The following is a 16424-nucleotide window of genomic DNA, read 5'->3' on the forward strand; positions in this document are numbered from 1 at the left end:
GTATCGATAGCGTCGACACGACACGAGGCGATAACGCACTACGCACGCACTTATCGTTAGAAGTTTTCGCGCGAAGTAAACACTGTGGCCTCGCTTCGCGAAATGGTCGAGCAACAGTCGAGTAACGTTACACAGTCACGGTCTTGGCGGGAGAACGAAGCGGCACGCACAACACACACAACAAACAGCAATGCAATTTTCGATTCCACGTAGTGGCAAAGAATACGTGCACTCCTCGTTACGGCGACCGTCGTGTTTTTCGTTGCGTTTCACAAAAAAAGATAGGAATCGCCGTCGCGTGTCCTCTCTCGATATCGAGATGACCGATCTCCACGACCGAAATCACGAGAACGCCTTGTTCCTCGTGCACGTGTCACCGGGGAAAAATAGAAAAACACGAGAGAAAACGACACAATTCAACACATTGTGATACGAGGTTGCCTATACAACGGCGTGTACGTCTCTCACGTTGCTAAACACCGACTCGTTTACTCTCAACAGTCAACCTCTCAACCGAGAGTAAGCGTTTATGCGCGGGACGCGAGTAAAGCCGCCGAGCTGAGAGAGAGAAAGAGAGAGAAGAGGGGGGGGAGGGGGTCCTACACGGACCTTCCCCTATCGTTGATGTCCCGCTGGAAGGGGCCAAAGACTAGGGATGAACGAGGAGACGGTCTACACGGTCACCATCATCGATTCCGGAAAATCAATGCCAGCGACGCTATTGTCAAGTGTGTCATGGGGGACAATGGCATCTCTACTGTCACGAAAACGCACTTTCGATTCTTCGATTATACTCGCTTATGCCCATTTCTACTAATGTAGATAGACTTTAATTTCAGTTCATCTTGCATTTCATCTTTTTCCAATTTTAAAAATAGATGAAAAGACAGTTGAATCAAAATAAAAATAGAAGCATACTTTGATAGAAACGGGCTTATAGTGACGTACGTCGTATGTATAAAATCTTTAAATTATATATACAAGCAGTGTATTCCAAGTTTCATCTCTGAATAAACATCCATCACGATCGCGTTTGTATTTAATTTATTTTATTTTATAATAAATTTTCACGTTTTATATACTTAATTATTCATAATGTTAAATTCTATTCAATTTGAGTTATTTTTACTTTATTTTAATCATTTCTTTAAGTCGCCGTTGCTTCTACCAATATATTCTTTTAATTTAATTAAGTAGTTAAACAATTTAATAAAAAAAAATGTATTAAATTTGACTCAAATTTAGCTTATTATTTAACGTTAATGTGGACGTTGTTTACTTTGAAATTAATCACAGAAATGAATTGATTTACATTTTGATACACATGGAAGTTATAAATAATAAAAATATCATTAATTGAAAAGATTGAATTACCTTGTTCCTTTTAACATCTGTTTATTTTGTTGAAAAGTCTCCTATATATTTCCAACAAAATATATATATTACATATAAATACTATTTTTAATATATATAAGAAATAATACAATTTCTTTTTTTTTGCTAAAGTCCATACTCATATACGTCGAATATTACAGAAAAGACGTGCATTAATATCAATCAAGGTCATATGCAATAAAATAATAATAATAATTAAGATTGTCGATCGTCATTACATTATGTTCACGGCAGGAACCTTTGATTACATTCTGAAGGCTAATACGGGACGGTTATTTGCTTCGTCGCGTCTCGCACGGCGCAATCGTTCACGAAAGGGACCCCAAGCCCGATTGGCAAAAAGATACGTGAAAGCCGAATTGTCCTGTCAATAATTATGGGCTAATTGGTGCGCGAGATAATTAACGCCGATCTCGCCGGCAAGATCAAGAAAGTCGAAGATGTCGCAATCGTCCGAGAGATGCACATGCTCGAGCGTGCGTCAAGCTTTCTGCCTCCGCCGCTTTGCATTCACGTGCGAAGGTGCGAATTGCATCTGCGCGGCTTTCGTCTGTGCTTTCTATCGGAGATTAACATCCAAAGATGAGATCGGCCGAATTTCACCGTCGAGAGCATAAAAAGACAGCGAGCAATCGAGATCAGGCATTGACTAATCGATTTACTTTACTGCATCGTCCCAAAGACCCGAAAATGTCATTTGCCGATTTGCCATATGCCTGAGCCATATTCCGATGATGAATTATACAATTTGAGTTCTTTCTGATCATTTCTATAAATCGCCACTACTCCTACTTGTAGTATGTTAATTTAAAATAATGAAGTTAAACAATTTAACTTTGACCGTTCATTGACGTTCTCTATTGTATTTAGAAATAATTTAAGAAATTAAGAATATGAGTGAAAATTGTGCGTCTTAACAAAGAGAACAAATTTTCTCAAATCTTTAAGAATGAGATTTCACTCTCTAGAAGAGAGTGATCCACTCTAAAAGTTTTAGAGAGTAATGTGCAATATACTAAACTCATACATGTCTACCATTTTGTTCACATTATGCTTTAAAAGCGTAAGTTAGTGTAAATTATTTTTCATTTCCCATCTAAATCTTTTCAGCCGATCCCATAAAAAATTTCGAAAGGATCGACAAATTGACCGCGAAACAGGTGAGTGATTGATGCGGTCCGATTCAATTTGCGTTGAGTTTTAAAAGTCCGTCGATCCAGTCGCGGCAGAAGTGATCGAAAGTGAAAGATGGAGGAGAGAAAAAAAGATTAATGTGTATCGCAAAATAAGGCTCGATTATGCCTGTAACAAACAAGAAAGGACCGAGAGACGCATACCGTGTCGAAATGCCGCCCTCGTAAATCTGTCGTTAAGTTCGCTCGCGTGTTTCGGATCAAAGACACGTAAACATGTGTGAATGTTTCGTAAGATTCACACGAAAACTTCGGCAGTGGATCCTTTGATGAATTTACTTTCTTCTTATCAGGTAGACATCATCAGCGTAGCCTTTCTTAGCTGCAACCTCACCTTTTATGTACCTGTGTTTATTACTTAATATATAGTAATATATAGTCACTACTTTTTATATTAAAATAATTCTCTCCTCTAAATTCTGTGGAATCTCACTCTGAAAGTTTTAAAAAGTAATATTGTCTTCCATAGAAATTATTATTATTCGTAATAATTTCAGCGATATCAAGATGGTTGAAAATGTTCAGAAATGTCTATTTAGAAGTCGTCATTTCAGTTAAAAAAAAAAAAAAATACTCAGAACTCGTAAGAGTTAATTTCAAACACCAGCTCTTCTGATGCATCGTCAATTCCAAGAGCTCGATAGGATCGAAACAAGTCGATCGACGCGTTTCCGCGGGAAGCGAGTAATAAATTATTGCCGGCGGAATATCGTGCAACCCTTAATTAACACGCGACGCGATGCATTAAGGCATAATTAAGCACGAGATACAGCTTGTTGCGGTTGGATCAAGCGGATCGATACGCGATTATAATGCTCAACTATAACGATCAGCAAAATTACGTCCTTGCGCTTCCCTGATATTATTCATATTTATCTGCATATCTCAAAAGTACATCGCATACATCTCGATCATTAAACTTGAAAAATTAATCTTTCGAGTTTAAATTGTATGTGTGTGCATTTAAATTAAACTTAATACTTTCCAATAAGTCATCAAGGAGGTTTTTAAAATATGTTGTAAGATTGTCCGATGTATTTCAAGAGTTGAATTTACATAGAGAATTTACATAGAGAAAAGTAATTGAATAATTTTTACTTTACAAGACTAGTAAGAATATTCTGATTATTTTTACTCAACTTATGAAAAACTTTACTTGCTTGAGAGTAAAAAGTATATTTTATTACATGATTATAGTAAATTCATTCAAGTGATTATTACTTACAGTAAATCGTATTTTCAAGACTTTTACACATTTGTATTTTTTACCGTAAATTTTGTCTGCTGAGACAAAAAAATATTCGTCAATAAAATAAATTCTATTGAGATAGTAATTTATAGATTTACTTTACGAAAAAGTATCATACAGTATCGTAATGTAAAAATACAGTCGTAAAAAGTACCATACGATCGCTCATTTATGAGAAAAGTGAAATAAATTTTACACAAGTGGCTTGTTTCTATGTAGATCTGCCAATTCTATAAAATTTATTAGAATTCTAACGCATATTACTTTACATTTTTATCTATATGTTGGACCCCGATTGCGTACGCTTTAGGGTCAAGCGACGCTGAATAGTCCAATCATTTGGCGTAATATAAAATACCGGAAGAGCGTATAAACGCCTCGATTCATCGTGGCTATGCCACGATTTCCATGATGCAACACTACGTGTCGCGAAATATTTCACGATTTTCTTAAGTTCAGTCGGATGGACTGAAAAAACGAGGCCAATGCATGCAGAATAGCATATAAATGTATCAGAATAGCGCAAACATTTTATCTGACATTGTGAGCTGAATGGCGATTTTCTTTCTTATTTTTATTCGTTATTTCAACATTTTTTATTTGATAGTTTATCGTTCAATAAGCATTTAGTAATTCTTTAATATGATGAGATCTATTCTTTCTTGAAGAATTCTGAATTAGTTCTGAACTAATGCAACAAGTTAGAGTGAAACAAACTGTAGCTATCTCACTATAATTTATTGTATATCAACATACATCAGCTCAGAATTTAAGGTGGAAAAAGAACAGCCCTATAGTTATTAGGACAAACATGATGGACGTTTGTGCTACTCTTAATACATTTAGAGCTCTAAACGCACGTAATTTTTCTCTGTGACCGCATCATGTACCATCTTTTCTCTCTCCTTGTCTGTCTCGTTTTTATGCCAGCATTCATATGCACGATGGAAATATCAGTAATTATACTTAACGGTATAATTAAGATATATGCGAATACGGCGAGGTGGGCTGAAGGAGTTGTGTCTTCTGTTCTTTCAGAAAGTTTGTCGTCGATGCGACGTCCGCCTCTTTAGAAATTCAAGACGTTACGGAACGGAGTGTTACGGAAGAGCGGGAAAAAAGTTAGAAAATATACGGCTTCCGGCGAACGGTTCCCGTGCGTTTCCCGACTATCGGAGAATCACGTCAGGTGTCTTTAGTGAAAGCGAGTTAGCAGTTAATTTAATTCGTTGCTAATTAACGTCTTGCACTCATGAGTTTGCGACGTTTGAGACGTGAGAAAGATGGGACTTGCGATATAAATATTAACCGTAGAATCGGGAACAAACTATCTTGTGGTTTTTAGAAAATGGGATAAAATTGTCAAGTTACTCTTCATGAAAAGTCGACATCTTCTCAAGAGATTTTTTAAATAATTCAGATTTTATCTTTTTACAGAAACTTCAAAGAGATCCCGAATAATAGTAGATGTGGACTTAGAGAAAAATGGCAAACGATTGAAGATGCGGGTTTCGCTGAATACCAAAGTGGTATGTTGTGCTCGAAGGTCACTTTATGAAGAGCAATAGAACAGGACAGGAATCATTATGGACTATTATCAGCGAAAATAAGTCGGCGTTTGAATTCCGTTTTTTTTGCGTTTCGAATCGCAAAAAGAATGAGACGTATAATTGATCGTTAAACTAGGTACTCTTCAAGCGACCTTCACCGAGCGAGAAAATAATGATACAAGAGCCTCGAAAATGCGCAGGAAATTGACAGCATTGATCACCAAAGATAGTGATTTGAAAAATTGCAAGTTAATAAATAAAGTCGGATTTGTGATCGAGAATTTTCGTAGATCTCGATTTGCTTTTTGTTTCTTTTTCCAATTTTTTATTAAAAAAAAAAAATCTTTAAGAGATTATCGTCAAATTAAGATTATATCATTCGATCGATATAATCTTAATTAATAAGTTTAACTTATTTGCCTTGTTCGCGAGTTTTTGCAGCAAATTTTGAATATTGCGTTAAAGCAAATACAAGTACTCTAAATACAATCATTAAACGAAAAGTACAATTTGAATTCCGGAACGAATAATAATTTATACAGCTTGTCTTAAAGACATGATGTTTATGGGCCGAACTATGAATTAACAGATGTTTCATTACGATAAGATAAGAACCTCAGGCAAAACAGGGCGCTGTTCCGGGATGAAAATGAAAGAAAAGCCGCGAGCGACGATTGATTATAGATTTTCTGAGTGGCGTCACGCGCCATGAGATCATCGGCATCGGAAAATGTGAGCGTCAATTCCCGCGTGCGAGGCACTGCCGTTAGAGAAACAACGCTAAGAAGATTCGCCCACACGGCCTCTGCACCAAAGGCAGGCGATAATAGCTCGTCGTTACATAATAGCGCATATACATTGCGCATAATTGCGCATAAATACGCTTATCGTGCGCGACGCCGTATGTCATGGGTTAGGCAAACAATTACTATACGATTGCAGAGCAATTTGTCCCTTTTTATACAAAAGCCCTGAAACAGAGATTTTCCAAGTATTCTGATTCCCAGTTTGCTCGGTCCAACAAATCTTCCATCATTTTCGACTTTCGTCTTACAAAACACATCGCAAAGCATAAGCCAGAAATTGATGTCATTAACGCCAATGTTATCAACGCAAATCGTAATGATTAAAGAAATTTAAACAGAATTATATTAATAATTCTGGCCTGTTTCCAATGTAGATAGACTTTAACCTCAGTTCAATTTTTGCTCTTCTTCTTTTTACAGTTCTGAGAAAAAGATGAAGAGTAAACTGAACAGAGATTAAAATTAATCTATAATATATTATATAATGCATTACGAAAAATTCCTGGCTGAAAATGGACGAAGGAAATTGTTAATATCAATCAGAATTCTGGTTATTTCAACAAGAATTATAATAGATTTCACTAAAAAATTCTAACTTATTCATTTTCATCAATCTAAATTTCAATTCATATTTTCTAAATCTGAATCAGTGATTAATCACTAATATCAATGCCAAGTATGCCACTAGTAGCCAGTGAATTAAAAATATGAGATCCCTAACTTAGCTAATCTTTATTATGTGATCTGATTAACCTCGTTTTAATGCTTAAATTCAATGAATACGATACTGGAAGATTGAAATTGACATGAAAATGTCAGTTATATAAACTCAAACATTCTTCCTTTTTTAGTTGAATTTCACTGATTATCAGTGCTAAGTATGCCACTGGATAATTACACTATTCACTGATTTAGAGAGTTCAGATTTAAAGAGTACAATCAGACTCTTTTTTGCGTGGAAACAGGCACTATTAATCATTAATCGACTTTTCTGAGGGAGATGAGATTCGGACAATTCATTCCGTTGCCAGGCTACGTAAAGGGTAACAGGGCAACGGTCAAAGAACGCGTGATGAAAGGGCAGCAGGGTATTATTCTGTATTTTCATATCTGATTGTGCGCACACCGGCGCAACGTGGAACAGAGCGCTGTTTTGCGGAGATAAATCTGCGTGTTACCCTACCTTTCACTTGCGCACGTGTACATTGCATCTCGCTGCCCTCTGGGTAAAGTCGCATAATAAGACGCGAGATTAAAAGCGAACGCGGGTAGCGATGCGAAATTTACGAAAAACAGGGTAGTTTCTATCGCGTGACAAGTAATTTCTATCGCGGGAACGCTGACGCGAATTATTCTCTCGCGACGATTGGCACATAGTAATTAAAGTTTATGCGAAGTCTAAGATACGATAATTTAAATCCAGGACTTAATTTTAAATCTAGATCTTTAGAACTTTCGAGATATTACTTCATTTGATCGATTTTAACAATTTATATTTGTATACCGAAAATTGTAAGCATGTCAGAATTTGAATACATAAATTAAAAAATTGTCAGTTTATTTGTATATACGAAATAGATTTTTTTACAGTGGCCACACATGTTTTTATCGTCGATTTTCATCGATTTTACAAGTTAGAAAATTTCAATTGATATATATATATATATATATATACATATATATATATATATATAATAAAATATATTTTATATATGTATTGCATTTTGATATATAAATTACATTTTTTTACAATAGCCACACGCATCTCTATCGTTGACTTTCATCGATTTCATCTACATCTTTTCTGTTACGAAAAACGACTCAAGAGGAACGTGTTTCGAAAAGAACATGGTGTAATCGTGCCTTAACGCGAACTTCTAACACAATCGCATTGCACGGGGTCACGAAGAAAGAGAGAGTGAAAACGAGACTTATGCAAATTTTTATTCGCTCGCCGGGCGCGCATAACCTTTCTGCGTCGCTTTGAGGATACCGCGATGACGATTCCAATCTTATTAGCATCAACATTATTAAATTGCTTATCAATTTATTATTCTCGTTCTAGTCACGATTGTGTTTTAAAATCAAAAAGATTTCTATGTGCCAAATTTATGTATATAAATTCAATCTGTGTGAAATATTTGAGCACTTACGCCGGTATTCATAGTTCGGATCTTATATTTAAGATCGTCTTAAGATGTTATAAACCAATCAGAGAGCTGTATTAGCATTTTAAGATGGTCTTAAAATAAGAACAGACTATGAATACCAGCCGAAGATTCGCTTTGACTAAAAATAAATTTATTTCTCTTAATTGATGCAATTGATGTGTTTGTCACAGAAATTTTATTGCGATGAATTACGAAAAAAAATGTTTGTCCTACGATTCTCTGATTTGTATTCGACGAACAAGAATTTGGTCGTCAAAACATGAGTGTCACGAGCGTGGTTACGTCATGACCGTGAAGTATGCATAAATAATAAAAAGATAGAAAATATTGAATGTACGCAAAGTGTTGTTCGCATTTATGCATGAATGAATAAAGCAGATAGACATCGATAACTGACTGTATAACACGGCAGATCAAAGATTGATTTCTCAGAATTATTTTAATTACGAGAGTAAATTGAATTTTCTTCACGCTGCAAGCTCGATTAAATTATATGGTTCCAAGTTAATATACGAGGCATGCTAGATGTACATGGTATTCGACATAGTAACGCTAAGACTTCTGTAATCCGCTATAGAGCGTAACTTAACAGGAGGCTGAAATATTCATAGATATGTAATCAGTGTGCAGAACGTGTTGCTCTAATAACGCTCGAGACTGATCCCTCAGACTTTGCCGGACGACCGGAAGTTCGAATGTTCATGAAGGGGATGGTCGGAGGCTTCGCGGAAGATCATCATTAGCGCTTCACGGCTATTTTGAGTTCTATTAATATCTCTGAAATCAAGCGAAGCGCCGTGGCTTCTCCTTGCCAAGCCCAGGTATGATCTAATCGTGATCGTATATGCGCAGGGTGTAGCAAAGAAAACAGAATTGCGCGCATCTTCGATCATAGATTTGCGTGAGAGAGAAAAAAGAAAGGAAAGAGTGAAAAAAATTTCATGGAATCTACTTAAAATTCACTGGATAACGAAAGTATATAATTCATAAACATGCCACATCAATATGTGCCATCGATTCTAATTGCTACTTTCACCAGAATGATAAATAGCCTGGCATTAATTGTCAGTAATTATTTAGTCAATTTTCCTATCATTTATTTCGCGACTGTGAAATGTTTAATTACTTTGATTTGTAAGAATAATTTATATTAGACGATAAATAATCTTGCTGAACGATGAGAATCGCCTGGCCTTTCACGGAATTACCGTGAATAACGCGGCAATTAATGACAGAAACTAATAATCGTATGGCATTCGAACGAGAAATGTCGCAGAACTCCGATGAACCTTGGGAAAGATATAGAAGCGAGAATGATATTTGTGGAGTGTTGCAATCGTGTACTCAAGGAAGTTCCTCCTCAAGCAGCCGCAAACATTTTATGTTGCGATCGATTGCGTAAGCGGAATGCAACGACGAAATTGTCGCCGGGCGAACTTTAGCTCTCATCATCGATCTCGACGGCGGATTATTTCCTCAATCGAGAAGCGAAAGTGTCAATTGCGAGTGCGACACGTAATATTTGCAACCGAAATTCGAACGCCGACAAGCCGAGCAGTCGCAGCGTCCATTGCAAGGCCGTCCGTTTCGAAGCAGGATAGCTTCAGCTTCGGTATGGATTACAGGCGTGGTACGGCGCTTGAAACAATACACCGATACGATATATCACACGCGATTCTATCGCTCTGAATGCAATATTATGTAATCTCCCCGGCGGTGAGCAGATAACGCGAATCAGCGACCTCATTGTATCACCGTTCAAGGAAACGAAATTTTATGCAACGGAACGGCAAGCAACTTCCTTCTCCAATATCGTTATTTCAATATCATCAATGTTGTTCGTTCTTCCTTCGCCGGAAATGTGGAAGTAAAATTCCGATCGGACCAAGATATCGACATGTCATTAAATCGAAGTCGGTTGCGAAGTACATGAAATCGTAGAAGTAGTATATTCCCATCACATCGAGGAACACGCGGTCTTCGGTAAATATTCATGATGTATACGTAATGCTAAGCTGCGAGGAGGACGAGGCGGGGCGAGCAGACAAATGGAGGAGTCTTCCTGCATGCTAAGGCAGGATCGCCGCGTGTTAAACTCTAGAGCTGCACGATGGCAGCACGATACAAGCCTTCGTGCGCATATTGAATAGCGATATGCGCCGCGTGGTTAGGCGACTCGCGCCTTACTTTTCGTTGTCGTCATCATCACCGTCGTCGTCCTTGTCGGCGGCGAGCTTAAATTAAGTGGTACCCCGCAGCGCCAGAGAATTCAATCAGTCTACTCACCGTCGGACGACATTGCCAAGGGTAAAAGATCACCGGCGGCCTTCAGTTGATCAAACTTCTCTATTAGCAGGAGCATTCTGTAAGCAGAATGGACAACGGATTTATATAACGTTGCGATTAAAGATTTTCATTATAACGCATCGCACTGATCAGTTAATTTTTAACGAGGAAGAGAAACATTTCTTGAATGACTGAATCACGATCAAGAGATCGTGAAATTCTATGCAGACCGAAAGCCGAAAGACAATCGCTTTCTCCGTCCATTTCACTTACTTGGCTTGCGGCACATTGTGTTTTCTTTGCAAATCGACGCGTAATCTCTCGCCTACGTGTCGATAGATGTCCGCCAGCGTGTTCAGAGCAGTTTCCCGAACCTTTTCCGACGGATCCGACAACAGCTTTACGATACTCGGAATTACCCCCGATAGTGCCATCTCATCTGCTCCATGTCTGGAAAAATTCAAATTCCATTAAAAAAAAACAATTTCTTTTCGTAAATATAATTTATTTCAAACACCACTCACTCATTCAACGTAGTTGTCAACAGAATCAGGGCCTCTTCTCGTAATTTTGCATTCTTATGATTGAAGGCTGGACGAAGTCTATCCAGAAGATTCTGAGGCGACATGCATCCCTTTTCCATAATTTTCAGGAGCACCAGTTGCGCCTTCTCCCTGGTAGCATCTTTACTGTCACCTATGTCAAATGCGAATTTAATTGTCGATTTGTATACACGTGAAATTGGGATCGAATATCTTCGCACGTGTGCATGCGATTATTCTTGATGTCGGCTTCGCGGGACAACTGAAAGCAATCGGCGGACCGGTTCTCGACAAATATGGTGTATACATCTGTCATAGACTTTTTTTTTCAACCTCATTAGAGGCATTTAAACGTCACTCTGGATCGTTCTATTTGAAACTCATTTAGTGATTAACGATGATTCACCCAATACACGGCGAAATGTTCGTGAAACTCATCACACTTTCGAGATACAGGTCTATAGGGATGATATAACTTTCTAATTAATGCCTGATGTTAAAATTATCCCCGACTATCTTTACATCGCGAATATACGGGATATTTACAAACCGAAATATACACGAGCTTCTATCGATGCCAATTATCGACCATCGTGAGTCGTTTGTAGAATTATCGATCGTCGTAAATAATAATAGAAATTTTCGATATCGCGTATCGTGCTAGTCGATTCTTCCCCGAAGACGATTTACGAGACAAACGGATGGAACAAATACGCCCCGTACTCACCTAGCCTGTCTATCGTCGGCTGAATGATGGTGGAGATGTAAGGTTTGAAGTCATGACCCATCCGATCTGCGAGATACGTGAGGATCTCTAAACCATTCTGGACAACCTGCAAAAGAAGAACACGTACGTTGTTTGAATTTATGGCGCATATCGGCCGATTATAGCCGCGGTGGCAATGATTGTCCTCCTTCGGTGGGATCGCGTCGTCGCTTTCGCGTGAAGCGGTCGGTGCATCAAGGCGATCGAGGTCTACCGGTTAATTTAGCGAGCACAGAAAGCGTTTATATGGAACTCCATTATGGTATATTAATTAACACTTCCAACTATGGCGAAAAAGCAGGTTAATAATAGAAGCGCATTGGCGCAATTTGCTCTCGCATTCTTCGCGTTTGAAAAACGGGATTATGTCATTCAAAAAATATCTTATTTTTATTATATAATATAATAATTTTTGTTTTGTTAAATATAAGTATACAAAATAAATATTTAAGATAAGTATATAAGATACATGAGTTAAATAGGGTAGAGCAAAGTTTTCTACTCCATTTCTCACGATAATGATTATATTTCTGAACAGCATATGTTGATTTATTATTATTTAAAGGCTGTGCTTGTGCTTTCAAGGGTCATGATTATATAATGTAATTATAAGTCATGACACTGCAAAGAAATATTGTTTGTTGTCGTAAATTTGTGATGATTTCATTTTTGTATTGTTATACACAATATTCTTTATTTATATTGTTCAGTATTTTCCTTGGATGATAATCCAACGAAAAAAGACTCAACGTCAAAACAGAGAAAAAAAGATATCAGATATCAATTATTCTTTTGAATAAAATCTAGTAACTCATTTAACAAAAATAAATCACTGTTTCTAATCAACAACAACTACGATATAAATGGAGAGAGTATGAAAATAGAGGAGTAGGCCTAAGAGATCGTATCTCTCATGCAATGTTGACAGCTCGCGTGATGCAAACATATCGATCCAGAGGGAGACGAACTCCATCCTCTTGAAGACGGAGAATCGCTGCTGTGTTTCTTCTCATTCGTTAATATGCGAGTCTCGCCAGACGCAAGTGCACTTGTGATTACAACTTTAGTAATACAATACGTAGACAGAATGCAGGTTTCTGTTAATCAAGAAAATGCACAATTCAATTAATCCACCAGCGTAATTGTAATTTAGTATCTGCTAAACGCACGCGAAAGGCGACTGCATAGTAATTACAGTGGAAGTCATAACACAAATCACTGAGTAACGCCAACGATAATACTATATCTTTAACGTGTCGATTTTAATATCCCATAATATATAACATTTATATCTCGAATCTAAAGAGAATATCTAGGTGAACATTGCTAAATTTAATTTTCCATTGAGCAGCTTGTACACTGCCATCACAAACTGCAAAGTGTTTAAACGTCGCAGTACGACGTTTAAATACATTTAACGAAGTGCTATACATAGGCGTATAAACCTATTTTCGAGCCACGGGGTAAACGTTCTCTCAGGGCTATCGTCTGGCTGTGACATCATTGCTCAGTACCGAGAATTTTTGCTCTCCTCTTTGGTTTTGCTCTTCTACGCTATTATCTTCAATCTCTCGATAAAACTACATGCATCTCTAATCCATTCATGATTGTATCTATCAAGTGACTTACACGTTATATTTCTACGCTACACTGCATTCATAAAACGTAAACATCTTGATAAGATCTATATTTGTACCTATATATCTTTATTATTTTTCAATATCAATTGCAATAATTATCTATTAGGTAAAATAACGATACACAACTAAAACAACATAGAAACAATAACACACTGACAAAAATTTGCTAAATCTTAATACATATTTCTTTAAATAATACTAAACATTACTTACGATAAATATTTATTCAATAAAAAAATGATAAATCAAATTAATTTTTGTATTAAATAAAAGATCTTTTTCAATGCACAATTATAACAACGCAAACAAAAATTTGCACCTAAAAATATTGTCTTGAAGAATCATTGTATATATAAATTAATCAATTAAGGTCAGAAAATGGATCTATGAAATTAGCATATTCTATTAATGTAAAAAAAAAAAAAATGAAATAGTTCCAGTAGCACTTTTCATAGTTCAATAGTTTCTTATCAAAGTTCAAAAAATTCCCCATTTTTTATACTAAAAAAATCAAAATTATTGGAATTTCATCCTAAAAATTCCAACAATTAATAATTTTTACAATTTTGAACATTCGTACTTTGTACGTCGTTAAATAAAAATTTTCGATAAGTTATTATGACAGATCTTCGTACAAAGCGCATGTACGATGAAAACCACCGGAGGTTCTTTGTAGCGAAAGGACTAAACAGAAACAACACGCGAGAAGAGTCATCATGCGAAGTCGTACACGACGGCACGTGTGTGGGCGAGAGATCCACGGCCTTACTTGTCGAACTTGGGTGCACGATCCGTTAAAACTGTTGTTAGCGCTACGTGGGAGGCTGCACACGTTTCTTCCTTCTGCAGAAACGTATCGCGTTTGCAAGGCGCCATGTGATCAGACGGAAAAGAGACCCTCCCGAGGGAAATACACGCCTCCGTCGAAAATACGGGACGCGTATTTTCAGGCATACGAGATATATCTGGTATCAAATACGTCGCTGAACTTCTTGGCAGTTTAACAGAAAAGCCACAGGAAACGAGACGAGATCTGCCGACGACGATTACGAAAGCGAACACGAATGCGGGAAAGCCGAGTCATTTTTCGTCGGATTTTCGAGAATATTCTATAATATATATCATAACAACATGAAATGCATTTAATTATTTTGGGATAAAGAATAACGATATTATATTAGGATTCTCAAATTTTAAACAATACAAAAAGATAGTAGGCTAATGAGAGTCAGTAACGATAAACGGCGCAATTATTTAGTGAACAATCAGATATTGGATTGATGTCTTTGTTATTTTGAACGTTTCGACTCTCTTTGGAATCCCTAAAAATCTTATTAAAGTGATAGATGCGTAAATAATTTAAATGATTTATCACGGACATGAAACATTGTATTGAAGCTTTGTTAAACATATTAAAACTTAAAAAGTAAATGTTAAAATCAAATATAAAAATCAATACATTTTTAGAATACATATTCGTGTACGACGTGTTACTTAGATATGAATTATTCTCGAAATAAAAAGTTAAATAGTAAACATTAAGGCAAATTTGCAATTATCAAGAACAAAACACTATATATTATTGTTAAGTCAAATAATAAGAACCGCGATAAAATATTTTATAAGAATTAAAAACTGTCAAAATTATTAAAATTGTAAAATAAAGAATTACATAATAATTTAAAGGATAAAGTCTATTTAGAGATTAGACGAGAGATTGAACGATTCATTTCCTTGAAATCGTAATATGCTCTTCAGCAAAGCTCTTTGTAGATTCATCCTGTGACGAAAGGCGAGAAAGGGAAAAATGCAAAATTTCACTGTGTCGAGAGTCATCATGCGATTTGCAACGAACTATATTTGGCAGCCCATATTCCTCGGTTATCTCTCTGTGCGTCGTGAGACAAATGTTTCTCAATACGCGAGATAAGCATAATTCGATAGTGTCGCAGCATTTCTCGTTCTCGTTTTATTGCAACAATTCCGAGGCAAAACAGCACTATACAATGTTAATTCGGTAATTCGACGTTATGAAAGAAGAAATCCTCGAGTATACACAAAATTCACGGAATCCTAAGATAATAATCCGCTTTGAGTTCACGAGGCGGACACATTATACGTAGCATTCGTATAAAAATGCTTGAGATAAGCGGAACAATTGTCTTGTAATCGAGCAGCTCAGCTTTTGAAAAATAAGTCGGTTGAGAATCCCTTGAAACCGATTCGGCGATGACATGTATTTTTCTACTTTCTGATTGCGAACAAAAAATAAAATGCAGAATGTTGATATTTTTTCTTTTTCTCTTCGTTTTTAATTCTCCAACTGCAATCTAAATTCCTTATGACATAAGTAAAATATTTCACTTTCCAATTTCTTCAAAATAAAGACGAAGCGAAGTCTGGTTCTCCCTCCTAAAATTTTATTAAAAATCGCAGGTTGGCAGCGGTCGAAGATAAAAATTATTTATGATATAATAAAGATGTTGAAAATAATTTGTATTTTCCACATTTTTACGAAAGTTTAATTTTTCTTATTTCTAATTTTTGAAAGTTTACACTGAAAAAAAATACTAAATTTTAATAAATATCTATTTGAATAGTTCCAAATGAATATTTACTAAATATAAACGTATATTTATTTGATACAAAAACCATTAATTTAATTTCTATCATTTCTTTTAGTGAGTAAATATTTATTTAGTGAGAGAGAGAGAGAGAGAGAGAGAGAGAGAGAGAGAGAGAGAGTAATATTACTTACTACACTAGTAGAATAATATATTAAATTAAATTAATAATTTATTTTAGTTTTAGTAGTAGAACAAGAAA

General features: G+C 36.2%; 1 protein-coding gene across 1 annotated transcript in view; it reads right to left on the reverse strand.

The window, feature by feature from the left end:
* Positions 1-16424, reverse strand: part of LOC105627495 (CLIP-associating protein 1-A) — a 42024-nt gene that overhangs the window by 15936 nt on the left and 9664 nt on the right. Inside the window, exons 2-5 of the mRNA XM_012208775.1 lie at positions 11920-12025; positions 11175-11346; positions 10924-11100; positions 10651-10727 (exon numbers count right to left, since the gene is read on the reverse strand). Of these exons, the coding sequence (XP_012064165.1) occupies positions 10651-10727; positions 10924-11100; positions 11175-11346; positions 11920-12025 (532 nt within the window). The remainder of the gene's footprint in view (positions 1-10650; positions 10728-10923; positions 11101-11174; positions 11347-11919; positions 12026-16424) is intronic.

Source organism: Atta cephalotes (assembly GCF_000143395.1).
Source record: "Atta cephalotes unplaced genomic scaffold scaffold00009, whole genome shotgun sequence".
Taxonomy (NCBI): Eukaryota; Metazoa; Arthropoda; class Insecta; order Hymenoptera; family Formicidae; genus Atta; species Atta cephalotes.